The sequence below is a fragment of the Mastigoproctus giganteus genome, chromosome 3 (assembly GCF_048544385.1).
Source record: "Mastigoproctus giganteus isolate SK-2022 chromosome 3, ASM4854438v1, whole genome shotgun sequence".
Taxonomy (NCBI): Eukaryota; Metazoa; Arthropoda; class Arachnida; order Uropygi; family Thelyphonidae; genus Mastigoproctus; species Mastigoproctus giganteus.
Window position 1 is genome coordinate 157,101,705 of NC_143577.1, and position 20,913 is coordinate 157,122,617.

The following is a 20,913-nucleotide window of genomic DNA, read 5'->3' on the forward strand; positions in this document are numbered from 1 at the left end:
CTGCATTAAATACATTAAAAATAAAACTTTCTAGATAACGGAAAAACCGAAATAATGGCACCTCGAATCCCGGAGGTGCCATTATTCTGAAATTCTACTCTATTAAGAATCTGCAGGTGAAAGATCCACTGAGCGGCAGTGATCACAGTGCACTAATGTAGAATTTAATTAAAGACATAACTACTGTCAAGGGTAAAGGGAAAGGCTTTTGTTTCGTAAGGGTGACTGCAGTGGTCTTGGACAGTTTTTGCAGTGGGACTAACTAATGATGTTACTAATAGCAAATTCTAAATGGAAAATATTCAGGGTAGTAATCATTGAAGATACAAGGCTTTTCATACCAACAAAGAAATTCTGTTCAAGACTTAGACATAAATGGAATGTCGGATAAACTATAGACCCAAGTGGCAGAGAAGAAAAGTGCATGGGATTCATATAAATTAGTCTGTAATCAAGTTACAAAGGTTAGACAAGCCAAGGCCGATTATGAGAAGTCTCAGGCAAAGAAAAGCAGCAAAGCCTTCTATGTTTATATTTACAGTAGAATAATAGGGATTGAATCATACTAGGCCACTTGATGTCAATGAGCTAACTACTGATTACCCTACTTAGGTTCCTGACAAATTGAATAGATATTTTGCATTTACATTCACACATGAGGAATTCTTTAGGGGAGGGGATGCCAGAAGTTTATCGAACTCCAATGAGAGATAAATGACTTTGTGATACAGGGATGGGATAAACTTAAATAGAAGGGGTGCAAGAGTGTTTGCTAATACTATCGAGGCAGCGTTAAGTGGGTCGGAAAACTGCTAGCTTGGGGGGGGGGGGATTCACAGCCAAAAAGGTTAATAGTAGCCGCAGGCAGAGGTGAAAATGATTCTTGCATTGCTTCTTTAGAATGAGCAGCGGCCTGGAGGGCGGGAGGTTCAGGGAATGGTGGGAGTAGTCATGAAAAAAATAAATACATAAGCTGTGTTAGAGTAACTAAGAATAAAAATAGGTGCATGTATACTTTTAGCACGTACACCAATGCTAAAAGTATAGTAAATAAATTTGACAGATTTGAAGTGCTGATCAAGACATCAAAGGCAGATATTGTTGGGATATCAAAAACATGGTGTCACACAGATATAAATAGTGCAGAATTGGAATTTGGGGAGTACAATGTGAGCAGAAAGGATAGGAAGGGAGGAGGGGTTATGCTGTTAATTAAGAAAAACAATCTTAGGAAGTGCATCCAGTTGACATAGACGGACAGTGCAATGTTGAGTCAATTTGGTGTGACATAACACTGGGAAAGAAAAAATGAGAGTAGGAGTGTGTTATAGGCTAATGACTCTAATCAGTACAATGAACAATTATACAGAGAAATAAAATGGGCTAGTAAATCAGATTGTGTTATAATGGGGGATTTTTTTAACTTCCAGATACTGACTGGAACTTGTGGATTGGTCACTTGCACACTAGCAAGACTTTTGTGGATTTATTGGATGATTGTTTTCTGCAGCCAGAGAGAGTAATTATTATTGTTGTTATTTGGTTTTTATTAGGAGCATTAGCAACAAGGGCCATATTGCTCCGGGATATGCGGTGGTTATTCCCTGACCTCTCCGCATCCTCCATATTTGGTGGTCACGGCTCGAACCCCGTCTAATCAAGAAGTGTGTGCTTCACACTGCTGCTCCTGCCCACCTGGCTAGAGAGGCACCAAGAGAGAGTAATACTCTTGATCTGGTTATCAGCAGGGATTATTCATGCATTAAGAATTTGCAGATAAAGGAGTCACTAGGTAGTAGTGATCACTGTACTGATGTGGGATTTACTTAAAAATATAATTACCATCAGGGGTAAAAGGAAGGGTTTTTGCTTCCGTAAAGGTGAATACAGTGGTCTCAGACAGTTTTTAAATTCTGTACAGTGGGACCAACTGATGATGTCACCAACAGGAAATTCTAAGTGGGAAGTTATCGTTATTTATTTTTTTGTTTTTAGTAGCATTAGCAACTAAGACCATATCGCTCCGGGAATATGCGGTGGTTGTTCCCTTGACCTTTCCGCATCCTCTGTATTTGGTGGTGACTGGCTCGAACCCCGGTCTAATCAAGAAGCGTGTGCAATGCACTGCTGCTCCTTCCCACCTGGCTACGGAGGCGCCAAAGTGGGAAGCATTCAAGGAACTAATCGTGGAAGCTACTAAGCTTTTCATACTGATTAAGAAATACTGTTCAAGGTTAAGGCCTAAATGAATGTCAGATGAACCGATGAGACTAGTGGCAGAGAAGAAAAATGCTTGGGATGCATATAAATTATCAGGTGACAGAAGCCTAAGGCAGATATAAACTAGTCTGTAATCAAGTCGCAAAGGAGGTTAGGCAAGCGAAGGCAGATTACAAGAAATCTTTGGAAAAGGATGCTAAGAAAAACAGCAAGGACTTCTTTATTTATATAAACTCTACGAAGGAAGGGGGATGAATCAGATTGGTCCACTTGATATCGATGGTTTGACTGTTGATGATCCTGCTCAAATAGCTGATAATCTGAATGAGTATTCTGCATCTACATTCACACATGAGAAGTCAAGGGAGGAAAATGCCAAACGTTTATCAAACTGTAACAGGGTCCTTAATGATTTTGTAATAACTGAGAACAAAGTGGAAGAGAAATTGTTGAAGTTAAACATAAGAAAGGCACCTGGGTGGTTGGGATCTATCCAGTTATACAAAAGAAGACAGCAAAGGAGGTACAAACCTTTAGCCATAATTATAACAGAATCTTTGGACTCAGGGGAAATCGCCACACACTGTAGATCTGCAAATGTATCTCCAATTCACAAAAGGGGACATAAGGGTGACATGAGTAATTACAGACCACTTAGTTTAAATTTCGTTCCGGGGAAAATAATGGAGTCAATGGTTAAAGATGCATTGCAGGATCATCTAGATGATCCTGCAATGCATTAATAATTCAGACTGCAGACTTCATCAAGACTTCAGACTTCATCAAGACTGTAGTAATAATTCAGACACAGCTGGGGTTTTTTAAGGGAAAAACTTATCTGACAAATTTGATTGGATACTGTGATGTGATTACAAAGGAACTGGATGCAAAAAAATAATCTGATATCATATACTTGGATTTCAAGAAAGCTTTTGACACTTTTGCACATGGAAGACTACTGTACAAATTGGAGCAATATGGTTTATGGGTAAGGTGCTACAATGGATAAAAGGATCGTTGAGTGGGAGAAGAGAGACAGTGGCAGTCAATGGAGACTGCTCTTTGTGGACTAATGTTATTACTGGAGTCTCCCAGGGTTTGGTGTTGGGACAACTATTGTTTTGTATATTTATCAACGATATTAGGTACCTCAGGCTTAATGTCGAAGTTTGCAGATGATACAAAGGTTGGCAGGGTTGTTAATGGCAGTGTGCTACTGCAACAGGATCTAGAAAATTTGGGAAGATGGGCTGAGAAGTGGCAACTGAAGTTTAACATTGACAAATGCAAAGTAGTGCATATGGGTAGAAGAAAACCCAGAGAAATGTTCCAACTGTGTGGAATGTTCCAACACTTAGGGTGGTAATAAATGAAAAAGATCTGGGAGTAATTGTGCAGTCAGATATGAAGTTTTCTGGGCAATACAGACAGGCTGCCAGAGCAGGTTATGGGGTATTGTCAATGATATTCAGTAATTTTGCTAGTAGGGAAAAGGAGGTGATTATCCCTCTTTATAAAGCAATGGTCAGGCAACACCTTGAGTACTGCATACAGGTCTGGAGGCCTCATTTTAGGAAGGATGTAGAGTTGCTTCAGCGTGTACAGAGAAGGGCAGCAAGATTGGTGAGGGGAACAAAGGGGTTCTCCTACCAAGAAAGGTTTAAGTTCTGTAAATTGCAGTGGCTGGAGACTAGGCACCTGCAAGGTGATCTGATTGAGGTGTATATTGGCCTTCAATACTTTGAGCATGCTGAATTCGGATGGGATTCTTCTGCTTGCTTAGATTACAAACCTGAGGGGGCATAAACAAACTTCCATAGTTTAAATTAATTCAAGGAGGAACTGGACAAACATTTAGAGGGAAGAATGGATGTGTGAAATTTTTTTTTTTTTTTTTGGCTGATGCTACATAAGCTCATATGCTTGCTTTCTTGCATCACATGCCTCCATTACTACTACTACTATAACTGAAAGGAAAGTGGAAGAGGAATTGCTGAAACTGAACATAAAAAAGACACCTGAGGTGGATGGGATCTATCCAATTACATTAGAGAAGCAGAGGAGGCAAGCAAGCATTTAGCAATAATTATGAAAGTATCCATGGATTCAGAGAGATTTTCCCAGGGACTGCAGATGTGCGAATGTATCCCTATTTCATAAAGGGGCGGATCAAAAGGTGATGAGTAATTACAGATTTGTTAGCTTAACATCTTTTCCAGGGAAAGTAATGGAGTCATTAGTTAAATTAATTCATGACCATCTGGGCAAGAATGCAATTACACTGCAGTCACAGCATGGATTTGTTAAGGGGTGGACTTGTCTAACCAATCTGAGAGGTTACCATGATGCAGTGACCAAGTAATTGGATGCAAAAAATAATTATCATATACTTGGATTTCAAGAAGGTCCTTGATACTGTTGCACATAAAAGGCTGCTTTATAAACTGGAGCAATGTGGCATTAAGAACAAGTTACTGCTATGTGGAAGACAGAGTGGTTATCAGTGGGCACTGCTCTTCGTGGACTAATGTTAGTGTGGAGTTCCCAAGAGTTCAGTGCTGGGCCAATTGTTGTTTTCAATATTTATTAATGATACTGATGAAGGTATATCAAGCTTAAAATTAAAGTTTGCAGATGATAGAAAGGTTTGAAAGGGTGGTTGATGACAAGAATGATGGTACGCTACTGCAACAGGATCTAGAAAAGTTAGGCAGTTGAAGTTTAACATTAAAAAATGCAAGGTTCTGCATATGGGTATCAGTAACCTCAGAGTAGTGGAAAATGAAAAAGATCTGGGATAATTGTGCAGTTAGATATGAAATTCTCTTGAGCAGTGCAGACATGTTGCCAGGACATCTCATGGGATTTTGTTGATGATATACAAAACTTCTGCTAGCAGGGATAAGGAGGTGATTATTCCTTTCTACAAGGCCATGGTTAGGCCACATCTTGAGTATTGTATATTGGTCTGGAGGCCTCACTTTAGGAAGGATGTAGATTTGCCGGAACAGATGTAGAGAAAGGCAACCAGATTGGTGAAGGGAACAAAAGGGTATTCTTACCTAGAAAGTCTTCAGTTCTGGAAATTGCAGCTTCTGGAGACTAGGCACCTGCAAGATGATCTGACTGAAATGCTTAAGGCCTTCAATGGATTAAGTAAGCTGAATGTGATCCTTCCTCTTGTAATGTAAGAAATGTAAGAAAGCAAGCTAAATAAGCTTGCTTTCTTACATGATTTGCCACTACTACTAACCCTTATCATCTGAGATAAGGTAAAGCTAATTTCAATCACAATATAGTAACCACTTACAAAGATTTCACCTTGTCTCATCCCTTTCCTCAAGTGATGTGACAGCATCTGGCAATTCTGAAAAGTGAGAAACAACAAATGAGAATAGGCTGTGAACTGACTTCTTCAGTAGCTTTATGATACATACTAAAGATGCATCCACTTCATGCAAACTGGTGCCAATATCAAAATTTTTTTTCACAGTAAAGTACTGAAAAGATCAACATTCCACACCTAATCAAACCAGGCTGAAGAAACAATGAGTGTCCAAGTGCAATCTCCATGAATTCCTGAAGATGTAAAGCAGCTCTTACAAAATTTATTTACCAATGGACACGACTGGTTAAGAACAAGAAATAAACTATATATTCCATCTGCATCTCTGCAGAGTGTCTAACCAAGGTTCATGGGATTAAATTTTTCCCAGCATGGTCTGTGCTCGTTAACAGGAGAAATTTTTTCTACATGATGGGATACCCTTAAATGAAAGGAGTGCAAGAATATTTCTAATGCAATTGATGCAATATTAGGTGGGCTAGAAATCTGCTAGCCTGAGGGAATATAGAGAAATAGATTTACAGTAGCCACAGGTAGAGCTGAAAGTGATTCTTGCACCGCTTCTATTGAAACATGCAGCAATCTGGAAAGCAAGGTGATGGAAATTTCAAGACCTGCTGAGGAACCTCATATAACAAGCAAACGAATCGGTTGTGTTAGGATTGCTAGGAGTAAAAACATTTGCATGTATATTAATGCTAGCAGCATAGTAAATAAATTTAATGAATTAAAGTACTGGTCAAGTCATCAAATGCAGACATTGTGAGGATATCAGAGACTGTGTCTCAGATATAAGGGATTCATAATTTGAATATGGGGAGTACAATGTATACAGAAAAGGAAGGCAGGACAGATGGGACGGAGGAAGGGTTTCTGCTCTTTGTTTAGGAAGCACAAAATCTAAGGCAGTGCATCCAGTTGACATGAGTGCAATGTTGAGTCATTGTGGTGTGACAAACACTAGGAAAACATAATAAGAGTGTGTTATAGGCCTAATGACTGTGATGAGTATAATGAACTGTACAGATATATAGATTGGGCCAGTAAATCAGAATGTTTTATAATGGGAGACTAACTTTCTAGATATTGACTGGACCCTGTGGATTGGTCACTCACACAATAGTAAGACTTTTGTGGATTTATTGGATGACTGTTTTCTACACAATCTTGTTAGAGATAGGCAATAAGAGAATGTAATATACTTGATATAATTATCAGCACAGGCCATTCATGCATTAAGAATCTGCAGTGATAACAGTGTATTGATGTTGAATTTACTTAAAGACGTAAATACTGACAAGGGCAAAAGGAAGGGCTTTTGCAAACATGACTACAAAGGTCACAGACAGTGCTTCATTTCTATACAGTGGGACCAATTGATGAAGTTACCAACAACAAATTCTAAATGGGAATTTGTTACCAACAACAAATTCTGTTCAAGGCTTATACCTAAACAGATGTCATATATACCATGAGACTCGTGGCAGAGAAGATATGCATATAAATTATCAGGTGATACATATGTCTGCAGCATTTATAAACCAGTCTGCAATCAAGTCACAAAGGAGGTTAGAAAAGCTAAGGCAGATTATGAGAAGTCTCTGGCAAGGAATGGAAAGAAAAGCAGCAGACTTATTTATTTATGTAATCACTAGAGGGAAGGGGATAAAATCAAATTGGTCAACTGGACATGAATGGTTTAACTGTTGATGATTATGCTCAGGTTGCTTAAAAACAGAATAGATATTTGGCATATACATTCACATGAGGAATTTTTTTAGGTATGGGGGAGATACTGGATTGAGTCAAATTTTAACGGAGCAGAATGATTTTAATAATTGAGAGGAAAGTGAAAGAAAAATTGCTGAAGCTAAATGTAAAAAAGGCCCTAGGCAGGATGGGAATCTAACCAATTATGTTAAAGGAGGGAGCAAAAGAGGTAAGAAAACCTTAGCCATGATTACAAGGGCATTTTTGGATTCCGGTGAGGTGCCTGTAGACTGGATATGTGCAATGTATCCTGAATTCATAAAAGGTGATCAGAGGGCGACATGGATAATTAAAGACCTGTCGATTTGACTTGTTTCAGGGTAAACTAATGGACTCACTGGTAATGTAATATAGTAGTGTAATTGGTAATAAGTAATGCAAGATCATCTAGACAGAAATGAAGTTACACTACAGTCACAGGATGGATCTGTTAAGAGGTGATCTTGTATGACCAATCTAATTGGATATAATGACAACAATCATTGTATCCAATAAAAAAGGAACGGATGCAATAAATAATTTTAACATCATATACAGTAAACCCTCACCTAATTCGATTACAGTTAATCCGGATTGAAATATGAAAACTTCTGTTCACAGTTGAGTGCGCTGAAAGACACGGGATTTAGGTACATAGATGAGTCACTCTGACTGCACAGAGAGAGATGGACCATACGTTACGTTGTCTTGCGTGTTATTCAGTATCGTTGTTGACTCTGAGTTGGACAGATGTTATTGCTTATATCACTTATATCGCTTCATTTGCATACTTTTTTTATACGTATAAATGTACATAAGTGAACATATTTTATATAATTATGCGTTCTAAAGAACTGAAAAGTGGAATAAACAGAAAACATGTTACTTTAACTATCATTAACAAGCACAAAGTGATAGAACAACTTGAAAATGGTGTTCCTGGAAAACAAAATTTCTGAAGAATTTTGTTTGTTTGTTTGTTATTTGGTTTTTAGGAGCATTAACAACTAAGGCCATATTGCTCCCGGGATAAGCAGTGGTCATTTCCTGACCTTTCCGCATCCTCCATATTTGGTGGTGACGGGCTTGAACCCTGGTCTAATCAAGAAATGTGTGCTACGCACTGCTACTCCTTCCCACCTGGATACGGAGACACCTGAAGAATTTAGTATTGGCCAATAGACTGTCAGATATTTACTTCTCAACAACAGCTCACCAGACCTGCCCCAGCAGCATCACCCTCAGCAGCCAGTAATAGCCAGAACTCCAGTCCAATTAAATTACGCATCATGCAGATAAACACTCAATGTTCCTGCACAGTTGCGGATGAAATAAGACGGGCAGATGAGGCTCACCAAATCGACATAATCGCAATACAGGAGCCATACACCGTCAAAGTCCCAGCAGAAAACACACACAAGATAGTGGACTATTCAATGCAGACAAGACTTATACAACCAGCTAGCACTGACCCTAAGACCTGCATAGTTGTACTCAACAAGCAAATTGATGTCCTTATAATACACGGGCTCTGCACAAAGTTTACCACTTGCATCCAGGTTACGTTCTTTTCAATCACACTACATATCATCTTCCTCTACTGTCCTGCCTTCCGGGGACGTAGATGACTTCCTAAGCTATATTGAATTTGCCAAGACCTTCTTGACTCTAACAGTATACTAATAACAGACATTAATGCCAAATCCCCATTATGGTTCTCAACTTCCTTGGATGCACGTGAGCGACTTCTAGAGGAATTAATTCTGATTAGAAATTTAACCATCCATAACCTACCCAACAACCTTCCAACATATTGTAGCACCACTGGACAATCTAATATTGATGTCACACTAACCACCAATGACTTATGGACATGCATCTGAGATTGGGCCCCAATACCAGACTTGATGCTAAGTATCCAATGGGTCATCTATTTTCACATTGGGATCAGGCACCTGACGACAACTACTAAGGCAAAAGTGCCAAAGTTAGTAAGGTTTTCCCTAAGAGCAGTCGACTGGGATGCCTTTGACAACTCCATCAATAGAGACTTTCCAACCCATGACCCTCTCCAATATGAAGAAGTAACAGCAGAAGAATACAGTGAAGTAATACAAACAGCAATCACCACAGCCTCGTATAGAGCAACAAGAAAGAAAGTCCCATGCAACAGACCCTGTGCATGGTGGAACACTGAACTTATGACACTAAGGAGGGAAATCTATCGTGCACGAAAGCAATATTAGAACAGACGAAATTGACTAGCAACAGGCGTCGAAAGGCTACATGGGGAATACTTGAATAAAATACTTGCTCCAAGGCAGTAGCAACTAGAAAGCGAGAAACGTGGGCTACATTTGTCCTAGAATCTAGAAATTCAAACCCCTGGGGGTTACTGTATAAAATCACACGGGGAAAACCAAAACTAGATGACTGTTATTTGTATCAACATGTCAGGGAAAGTACTAGAGAAAAGAATATCCTAGACCTCATCATCACACATGAATCAGATGACATAACAGGGCTGACAGTAGAGGAATCAGTAGCAGGAAGTGATCATGGAGTTCTACGGTGGATGATGACGAGAGAGGTAGCAGAAGTAAAAGGCAAAGGAATGGGTTTTAATTTCAGAAAAGGAAATTACGATGCCTTAAGGTACTACATGGCCTCTATTAACTGGGTAGATATCGCGCAGAGAATGAATACAATTGAACTGTGGTATGCTTTTAAAACATTAATCACAGATGCCTTGAATGCGTATATACCATTAAAAAAATACTCCACGAGAAGGGTTCCAAGTTGGATGAATAGTGAAGTTGCCACATTACTTGAGCAGAAAAAGGTGGCATGGAAAAGTTACAGAGCAATAAAAAGTACTGAAGCCTATAGCAGCTACCAGATGATCTGTAATAGAGCCACAGAAAAGGTTCGACAGGCAAAGGCAGTTTATGAGAAATCACTAGCAAACCGAGCAAAGAGGGGGGATAAAGAATTCTTCACATATATAAATGCCAAGAAGAGCAGGACAAACCAGATCGGACCTTTACGTAAGGGAAAGGGGATAGTAATAAATACACCAGCTGCCGTTGCAGATGAACTCAACAGTTATTTTGCATCGATATTTACAAATGAAAAGCCTTTTGTGGCAATGGGAAATTGTGGGAGCGAAGTTAAAAAATATGTAATTAATGATATTGAAATTTCGCAAGATTATTTAATGAAAAAACTTTCAAGCCTACAGACCAGTAAGGCTCCTGGAGTTGATGGAATATACCCTATAATCTTGAGAGAGGCGGCAAGCGAGTGCATTGAACCACTGAGGCTGGTTATGCGAGCATCACTAGACTCTGGGGAGATTCCCTTGGATTGGAAAAGTGCAAATGTATCTCCCATACATAAGGGTGGCTCTAAAAGTGAAGTGGGAAATTATCGACCTGTCAGTCTGACTTCAGTAGTAGGGAAAATCATGGAGGCAATGATCAAGGATGGAATTCAGGATCATTTGGATCGAATTGAAATTCTCAAGGATACTCAGCATGGTTTTGTAAAGGGAAAATCATGTTTAACAAATCTGGTTCGCTATTTCGAAAGGGTCACTCACGAGCTGGATTTAGGGAATAATTTCGACATTGTTTATTTAGATTTCAGCAAAGCTTTTGACTCAGTCCCACATGAGCGGTTGCTTAATAAGCTGGAACAGGTTGGAATCACTGGGAAAATCCTTAGATGGATAGAAGGATGGCTTCAGGGCAGGAGGCAGAGGGTTGTGATAAATGGCTATTCCCCAGATTGGGTTGATGTAAGAAGTGGGGTTCCCCAAGGATCAGTATTAGGACCACTGTTGTTTTTAATTTTCATAAACGACATCGATGAAGGGATAGAGGGCGTGATGTCTAAATTTGCAGATGTTAAAATTGGTAGAGTAGTTAATGATCACTGTCAAGCTGAGCTTCTTCAGAGAGACCTAGATAGACTTCAAGAATGGTCAGAAAAATGGCAGCTGTGCTTTAATCCAACAAAGTGTAAGGTATTACACCTGGGAAACAGTAATCCCAAAATAACTTATTCACTTGGTGGAGTTCAACTAAACCCAGTACTGGAGGAAAGGGACTTGGGTGTTACGATACGGTCAGACATGAAATTCTCTGAGCATTGTAAACAGGTTGCAAGGAAGGCCCATGGTGTCCTATCGATGATCTATCGAACTTTTGCAAGTAGAGATAGGGACGTGATAATCCCATTATATAAGGCTTATGTTAGACCACACTTGGAATACTGTGTTCAAGTATGGAGACCGCACCTAAAGAAAGACATCGAGCTTCTTGAAAGGGTGCAAAGAAGGGTAACTCGCCTGGTGAGATCGGCAAAAGGGCGTCCTTATGAAGAAAGACTTCGAATATGTGGGTTGCAGAGTTTGGAAACTAGACACCTTAGAGGAGATTTGATTGAGGTGTTTAAGGCTCTGAGAGGCATCAGTAAAATGAATGAGGACGAAATTTTCAAGATTATAAGTGATGCTAGAACTAGGGGACATAAATTCAAGTTACGGGGGGAAATGTTTAGATTGGACTGCAGGAAGTTTTATTTTAGCCAGCGAGTTATAAATTACTGGAATAAGTTGCCTTCATGGGTGGTAGAGGCCGACAGTTTGGGGAAATTCAAAGGTCATCTGGATAGTACTTTCGGGTAAGGGAAACGCATAGGATGATAGGATTAATTTCCTTTTTATTTATTTTTTATTTCATTTTATTATTTTTATTTATTTATTAATTATTATTATTTATTTATTAATTATTATTATTTATTTAATTTTTGTTTTTATCATTGTTTTGTTGGGATTTTTTTTTTTTTTTTTTTTTTGGCTGGTGCAGCATAAGCCATAGGCTTTCTTGCACCATACGGCCGTTACTAATACTAATACTAATACTAAAACATAATGACCACTTACCTAATATGATGTTGGTCCTCCAGGTGCAGCCTAAACAGCTCGTACCTGGCGAGGCATGGACGCTACAAGATTTCTAAATGTGTCTTGTGGTATCTGGTACCAACACATAACCAGCAGATCCTTTAACTCCTGTAAGATCTGTAGTTGTGATTCTGCAGATCAGAGTTTCTGTTCCAACACAAACTACAGATGTTCAATGGGATTGATGTCTGGGGAATTTGGAGACCAGGGCAATACGTGGAAGTCTTCCTTGTGTTCCCCGAACCAGTCTCAAACAATCCAGGCGGTGTGGCATGGTGCATTATCCTGCTGAAAGACGGCACCGCCAGAGGGGAAGACCGTTGCCACGAAAGGGTGTACCTGGTCAGCAATGATGTTTAGGTAGGTTGTAGACATCGGAGTGCCCGGAACATGGATGACTGGACCCAGGGTGTCCCAGCAGAACATCACCCAAAGCATGAAACTGCAGCCACCGGCTTATTTTCGTCCCAAGGTGCATCCAGGTGCCATCACTTCCCCGGGTAAATGACACACGCGTACCCGGCCATCCACATGATCCAACAGGAAAGCGCGATTCATCGGACCAGACGACCTTCTTCCAATCACTCAAGGTCCAGTTTCGATGCTCGCATGCGTATTGTAGGCACTGTTGCCAGTGAACCGTGGTTAGCATGGGTGCTCGTTGTTGTTGCTATGTTGTTATTTGGTTTTTAGGAGCATTAGCAACTAAGGCCATATTGCTCCGGGATATGCAGTGGTCATCCCCTGACCTTTCCGCATCCTCCGTATTTGGTGGTGACGGGCTCGAACCCCCCCCCCCCGACCACTTTCGGTAGGTACTAACCACAGCTGCCCGTGAGCTTCCCACCAGCCGTGCCATTTCGGATAAGCTCTGACCCAGTTGTCTAGCCATTACAATTTGGCCTTTGTCAAACTAGCTTAAGTCAGCTGCCTTTCCCATCTGAAGAACAAGAGAAACACTGATTAACAGAGCTCAGTATCAGGTGTTTTTTATACCGTGTCCTAACTCGTGCCGCCAGTTGCTTCGATTTGCATAAAGACTTGCATGTCATAATGTTTTGGCTCATTGTTGTATTTCACTTTGTTAACCCTCATAAGGCTATCCAGGAGTGTCAAGATGAAACTTATTCCCACAAGATTTTAATACAAAACACATCACAAGAAAATTCTGTATGTATTAAAATAAATGTACATACCTAACAATATTAGACGATTTTCTTTTTTTAAAAGTCTTTGGCTAACAGGTCCTTCCATTAAAAACTGATGTGGACAATCTAAAAAAAAAATTATTAAAAAAAATTAATGAGACTCATCAGCAGAAACCTGAACAGATTAAATGAAATTTATTTTACTAAAAATCAAAAATAAGTGCTTATTGAAATAACTTGTTAAAAAGTGTGGTCATTTACTAAGCTGTAAATACAAACTTATATTGAATTAATATGAAGTATTTATATTTTAAATAATAGAAGCATTGCTTACCTTTTGTGTTAATATTTTTAATTTATTAAAAAGGTATATTTTAAGTTCAAATAAATCCATTTGCAATTATTATAGCACTATAATTATAATTACAGGTTACAACATCTATAAGCAACTTGTACATAACCTATCAGACTGATTGACTGAATTTTCTGACATACTAGTAACTTGAGCCATGCTGCAAGAAGTCCAAGAGTAAAAAGGTTAAAAGTGATGAGTAACTTACACACGTATACAAACCAAAAAAAAAAAAAGGAATAAACATTAATAAAAACAAGGAAAAGTATGTGCAGAAAGTGCAGAGCAGAAGTAACCTCCATTTTTCTCTCTCTCTTGTTTATCCCTCCCCTCTCTGAGTGTTTGTCATGGCAAGGAAACCCAAAGGAAATCCAATATCTGTGCAAGAGGGAACATTTGATGAACTTTCTTACAGGCAAGATAAGTGCCTTGACTGTAAAAAAGTTCAACTAAACATGGGTTTTGGCAACACTAAAGTGCTCTGAAACCACAATTTTTTTTCAGTGGAATAATAGCAAGGATTCATTAAATACCTGTTTGCAAGAAGTGAGAAAGCATGTGACATTCTTCATGAGCTCCTCACAGTTTCAGTGGAATCTGCTTATTCTGATAGCATACTTCAATGATGAATATGCTTAGATATGGTAGGGTGTATGAATTTAAAGGGAGCGGGCAGACTGTTCAAGATGAACCATGACCTGGTTCATCATTGCAGTGAGTTAGGTCTTCCATGGCCTGGAAGCTCTTACTCACTGCAATTACCTGCTCATATGGAGAAAATGATTCTAGAGGACAGGAAATTAACAACTGAGGAAATCTGTCAGGGAGAAGGACTTCGCACACAACAGCTTTCTGCATTATGGATGCTTGTCAGGTGAATACACATATTGTACATTAGAGTAGTTACATTGGAGGTTAATACTGGCATGTCTGTGACTAGCTCTATATAATAAGATAGGCACTATTGGAAAAAACGAGGATTCGACAATTGTGGAGATACAGGGGGGCCTCAAAGAACACCCGGGTAAAATTTGACGATTTTCTACTGTGTATTTGCTGAAATATTACCGAAAATGTTCTTGATCATTATCAACATGGCAATGATGCCTTCATCTCCAAACCAAGACCTACGCTATGTTGCTTCCAGTATTGATTTTCTAATTTTAAGAATATCACTCATGAACTGTTGTGAATTGCAAGATATAATATTATTTTGCTGCCTCTACTCTGTCACATAGTGACTGGAAGGAGTCCGAGTAGAGCGTATGTGGGAGGCTTGTCGAAGCCACGTTATGTCAAGGAGCTGGGTATTTTTACCATGTATACGTGCTTTATACATACCATTCCCCTACAAAAGATTGTTGTACAGCACATCGTGCCAAGATACCTAAGTTGACAAATATATGGCTGTTGTTTTCACCTCCCAATATTACCAGTTTTATGCAGCCAGTGGATCAAGTCATTATTTATAACCTCAAGAGAGCATATAGAGACCACCTGATAAGGTACTTGATCCGCAACATAGGAAGGGAACAATTTGCAACCAAACTGGAATGTCTTGGATGCTATCCATAATCTTGTTATTGCTTGAGACAGTATTGAATCAAGTGTAATAATCAATTGCTTCAGAAAGAATGGCTTCGGAGAGAATATCATCGAAAAACATGGTCCAGCAGATGAATGTGATAGCAACATTGAGGAATGGGGAATTTCAGGAAGTATATGGATTTTGTTGCCAAATTTGAAGAATTAGTGAAGGTGGACAATGAAGTTGCTACCACAGCAATGCCAACACCAAAAGAGCTGTTGAGCACCAAGCAAAATGATGATGTTTTTGTTACCAGCAATAGCAAAAGTTAGGAAGCACGTGTGTGCGCACACACATAACCATCTAAAAAACAGTTCCAAAATGTATTGAGCATAATAGAGAATGTGTTGGCCTGCAGTAAGGTTGATAAAGAAAACTATTGCATTTGAAAATGTCTGTGTAAAACAACTTTGAATTCTTTCTTTAAATTAGATTAATTTATTAAAAAGTTAATGATTTGCATGTCTCCTTTTATATTAAGATTGTAATTTTTTTACTGTGATAATAAAATATTGTATATATCTAAATACAGTAAGCGCCGGTTATACTGATCACTGGTTATTAGAATCAGCCACATAGAATCAAATTTCAAAGAACCGATTCAAATCAATAAAATGCACTACACTTTCATTGTTTACTAGAATCACATTTTCGGTTATAAGAATCAATTTTGAATGCCTCTGTGATATTTTACCAAAGTACATTTCTGTAGGTCACAACCATAAAACAATAAAAACAATTTGCAGTTTTCATGTTTATTGGCTTTTCTGTTAATGCAATTCTGTTAGTGCAATAAATGGGTAGTAAACTCAATCTTATTGCATTTGCAATAATACCAATAGCTGGAACTCTGTGTTTTCACGTTATTAGGGTGAAATGTGTTTCGTCTTCACTGAAATCTGCTCTTTATTTCTATATCTAAATTTCATCTCACTTGCAATGTAAAATAAATTAAACTTAGGCAATATGTCTCAAATGGAAGCCACAGTAAAATTAGTAGTGCCTCAATCATCTTTTATCAAAATTATTAAAATCACATCGCACATTAAACACTAATGTTGTTGTTATTTGGTTTTTAGGAGTATTAGCAATTAAGGCCATATTGCTCCGGGATGTGGTGGTCATTCCCTGACCTTTCCGCATCCTCCGTATTTGGTGGTGATGGGCTCGAACCCCGGTCTAATCAAGAAGCGTGTGCTACACACTGCTGCTCCTTCCCACCTGGCTACAGAAGCACCTTAAACACTAATGCAGAGGTTCCCAAACTTTCTTGGTTCATGGCATCCTTAGTGTCTCAGTAATTTTTTCATGCTGCCCTTAGTAACTCAATGTTTTTATGGCACCCCTAGGCTAAACAGTTCCATTTATTAAGTAGTTAGGTCCAAACAACTTAATAAGTAATGTTGAAACTGTGTGTGTGTGTGTGTGTGTGTGTGTGTGTGTGTGTGTGTGTGTGTGTGTGTGTGTGTGTGTGTGTGTGTGTGTGTGTGGTTTTGCTGGTGGCTCCCAGGCATTTGTCCATCTCCACTTTGTTCATCTGTGGTGGTGCAATACCCCTGTAGAGTGGCCCAAAAAGTGATGGCACTTGTGTGTCAGCCTAATATCCATGTGTTGCAGTATAGCTTGTGCTAGGCCACCCCACCACCAGAGAGCAGCTAACACCTGGGCGGTTGCTGCCCAGTGCCCATTCCAAGGTACAAGGAGCCTGGCCTGGGTCCACTATCACCAGTAGTGCTGAAACGCACAAAATCCCGCACCCACAGGAGATTCCTGGAGAGGATACTACATCGAAGAATACTCAGCCACTACAAAGCAGCTAACCTGGAGTCACCCAGACAATATGGGTTCAAACCAGAATTCTCCACTGGTCCCAACTGGAAGCACTGGCAAATCAAGCACTGCAGCAGTTACAGCAATGGGCATCAAAGAACCAGCTGAGAATATTGCTAGACAAAATCTCATCAATCCTCCTCAGAGGGACCTTAAATCTGTGATGGCCCTGCAAATTAATATCAATAACATAACTATCAAGTTTGTCATTCAGTTGAAGTATTTGGGCATTATCTTGGATAATAACTTAACGTTCCAGCCACACTTGAAATACATAAGAGAAAAAAAAAAAAAAAACAGAGGATACTCTGGGCTAGTAGCTAAAATCACAAGGAAAGACTGGGGACTAAAGAAAAAACCTTCATGCTCTATTACAAAACAACCTTCTTACTGGCAATCATCTACGCAGCCACGGTGTGGTTCCCAAAAACAGCACTGGCAGTCAACAAAAGAATACTAGACATGACCCACAGGGCCATACTTCTAACATCAATGCATGCTGGCAGCATAGTTAGTACCCCGGCTCTACAGGTATTAGCTGGTATGCTCCCACTGGATTTAGAGGCTGTTTGGGCAGGACTGCTGTTCCTGTTGGCTAGGGGAGTGGCTGCCACTCATCAGGGCTATACGACTGACCTGACGGAAAATCTGAAAAACGACAAAGTAAGACTACAAACAACCTTTTAAACCTTTAGTAGTTGAGATGGACGGAGACCACCAAGGGCAAAATAACTAAGAAATTCATACTGGATCTCCGAAAAATATATCCAAACCAACGAGCCTGGTACTTCCCGTGGTACCAATTGACATCCCTGATAACAGGACACGGATCATATAAAAGAGCTGCACGGATTCGGACTCACCGACAACCCCAACTGTATATGTGGTGAAACGGAGATCTGGAATCAAAGTCTACAAATGCCCACAATACAAAGATCTCAAAGGGGTACTTATAACTAAAATAAGACACCTACCAAAAGGACTGGAGTCCCATTTTATAGACATGGAGGATGAATGTAGAGCAATATCCCATTTGCACAGGACCTCTTCATCAGGAGAAGGACCTTGATCACCATCTACAATGTTTGATTTCACCACCATTGAGGCAGAAACTGAATCCCATCCTGAGCACTAGACAGGACAATGCAAGGCCCTAAATTAAAGATGAAGAATACAAGGACGGGTGTTGCCCTACGTGTGACAAACCTGAAATTAGAAATGCAGCAGCTGCCGCCAACAGCCATATGGTGAACTGAAGAGGGCACTCTAGCCCTCTTCATCCTTTAGTCCAAACTCCCTGGGGGGAACGATCTTTCGTACCATCCTCTCCTCTCTTACTTCCCTCCTGGTGGGGCATGGGCATACCCACTGAAAGTTGGGGCCACCTACACCATTGGCCCCACACTTCTGTCTCTACAACCAGTCTTCTGCCTCCCTCCCTCTCTATCTACACGCCAGCAAAAGCCCTACACACCAAAAATTAAATATGACTAAATTATTTTATGCCCATAACTCGACCTAGCAACTCAAGCGACACTACCCGTACGCCAATGCAAAATAAAGGTATATATATATATATATATATATTCTTATACATGTTCTTACTGAAGATTATAAAAATGATATTTAGTAACTTTAATAAGACAAAGAGTGCAACATTAATGTTATTGTACAATGAACAATTGGGCATTATATGTGCATGAAATTATATTAGTTAATTTTATTATATGGTATCTATCTGTAGGGAATCAGGTGTATAAGGACCAAACTAACCAGTTAGTAAAAAAAAACAAGCTTTAGTCTGGATGGGCTATATTCTAAAAATGAAAGCTAATAATAGAATGTAAAGGAAAATAGAATTTAGAATAGCGCATATAACATTCTTCCACTTGGTCATCGGTCTGCTACTTCATCAGGGGCTTTGAGCACATCGATGCCAGACTAAAAGAATGTCTCATACATACCCGTTTCTGTTGCCTCCATACCAATTTTGCCCGGGTTTAACTCTTATGCAATCGTAATGAAAATAAATGTGAAATGGTAATAGGTATTAAGTTTAAATTTCGTAAAAATTATTGTCATAATCAGCAAACTGCAGGGATAAGGAGGTGATTATCCCCTCGTATAAGGCAATGGTCAGGCCACACCTTGAGTACTGTATACAGGTCTGGAGGCCTCATTTTAAGAAGGATGTAGAGCTGGTGGAACGAGTAAAGAGAAGGGCAACAAGATTAGTGAATGGAACAAAGGGGTGCTCTTATGAAGAAAGGCTCAAGTTTTGCAAATTACAGTGTCTGGAGACTAGGCACCTGCGAGGTGATCTGACTGAGGTGTATAAAGCCTTGAATGGTTTGAGTATGCTCAATGCTGATGGGATTGTTCCTCTTGCTAAGAATGGTTGGTTGGTTGGTTGAGTTTTATTGGCGCATCAGCAACTATGGCTATAATGCGCCAAAACCCTTGCTAAGAATAATCACCTGAGAAGGCATAAATTCAAATTGAGGAAAGGCAGTTGTAGGATGCATATGCGGAAGTTTGTTCCAGCAATCAAGCAGCGGGTGGTTGATTGCTGGAACAAACTTCCATCTGTTGTTGTAGAAGTTGATAGCTTAAACAAATTCAAGGCAGAACTGGACAAACATTTGGCGTGTGTGAATGGGTGAAATTAGAAGGGGTTGTTTTTTTTTTTTTTTTTGGCTGATGCTATATAGCTATATATAAGCTTGCTTTCTTGCATCATGTGCCCTTGCTAATGCAGATAGGCGACACAAAGCCCAACAGGTATGTATCAGCTTAAATGAGAATAGGTCCCTACCCCTTTCTTGTTCTGTGAGGGGAGGACAGACTGAAAAAGAAATCATATTCCCGTCTTCAGGTTGTTTTATGTGTGCTAACTAAATTGTAGTGCACAGCCGCGCCCCTTCATGAACTTTGGCATGATGGTGAAATTGCTGTAGATAATATGCCCTATGTCAATGCAAATGTTCTGATGGCCTTAAGAGGGTTTTTGGATATTAATCTGAGTTAGTGAAGGGGGGGGCTATGAAGGGGTAGGAACCTACATGAACAAAAGGATGTGTTAATGCAAATAAAAGAAGTTTGTTAATGAAAAAAATAATAAATAAATAAAAAAAAGGAAAATGCTATCCTCTGGGTAAAGGCTGGCATAACTTATAACTTTTCTAAGGCATAACTTTAGAAAAGCTATACCCAATCATGTTCGTGGGGATAACTATATACAGGTAGTTCCCGACTTTACAAGTTAATTCGTTCCTATAGCGATGGTCGTAAGGTGGGAATTTATTCCCATAGACAATGTTAAAAACAGGGGTTACGTTCTCAACAATGAAATTAGTTAGCTAATTAGTTTATGCTTAAACAACGATTGATTTATCCAATGAAATGAAAACACAGCCTGTAAAATCAAGTAAATTGTAATTTAAAGAAATTATTTAAGACTTAACTTGTTGTTCGTTGGTTTGTTGCACAAAGAGTGGTCTTCTTCAGAAATGCTTCAAGAGGCGTTTGTTTCCAAGATAATCTTCTCTTTTCTTTATAAATTTCATGATAGCACGCATAATCATTTTTTAACGGCACGCACAATTGCAACTAACTAACAAGATATGTGCAAGTGAGATTGCAACTAACACAATTCGCGGGGAGTAACACGTTTATGAAGCTTAAAAAAAAAAAAGAGAAGACTCTGAAAAT

General features: G+C 39.3%; 1 protein-coding gene across 1 annotated transcript in view; it reads right to left on the minus strand.

The window, feature by feature from the left end:
* The window catches only part of LOC150088349 (protein TSLIG3A-like), a 188,739-nt gene that overhangs the window by 115,068 nt on the left and 52,758 nt on the right, over nucleotides 1-20,913 (minus strand). Inside the window, exon 4 of the mRNA XM_090369461.1 lies at nucleotides 13,481-13,558. Coding sequence (XP_090225587.1) covers nucleotides 13,481-13,558 — 78 coding nt within the window. The remainder of the gene's footprint in view (nucleotides 1-13,480; nucleotides 13,559-20,913) is intronic.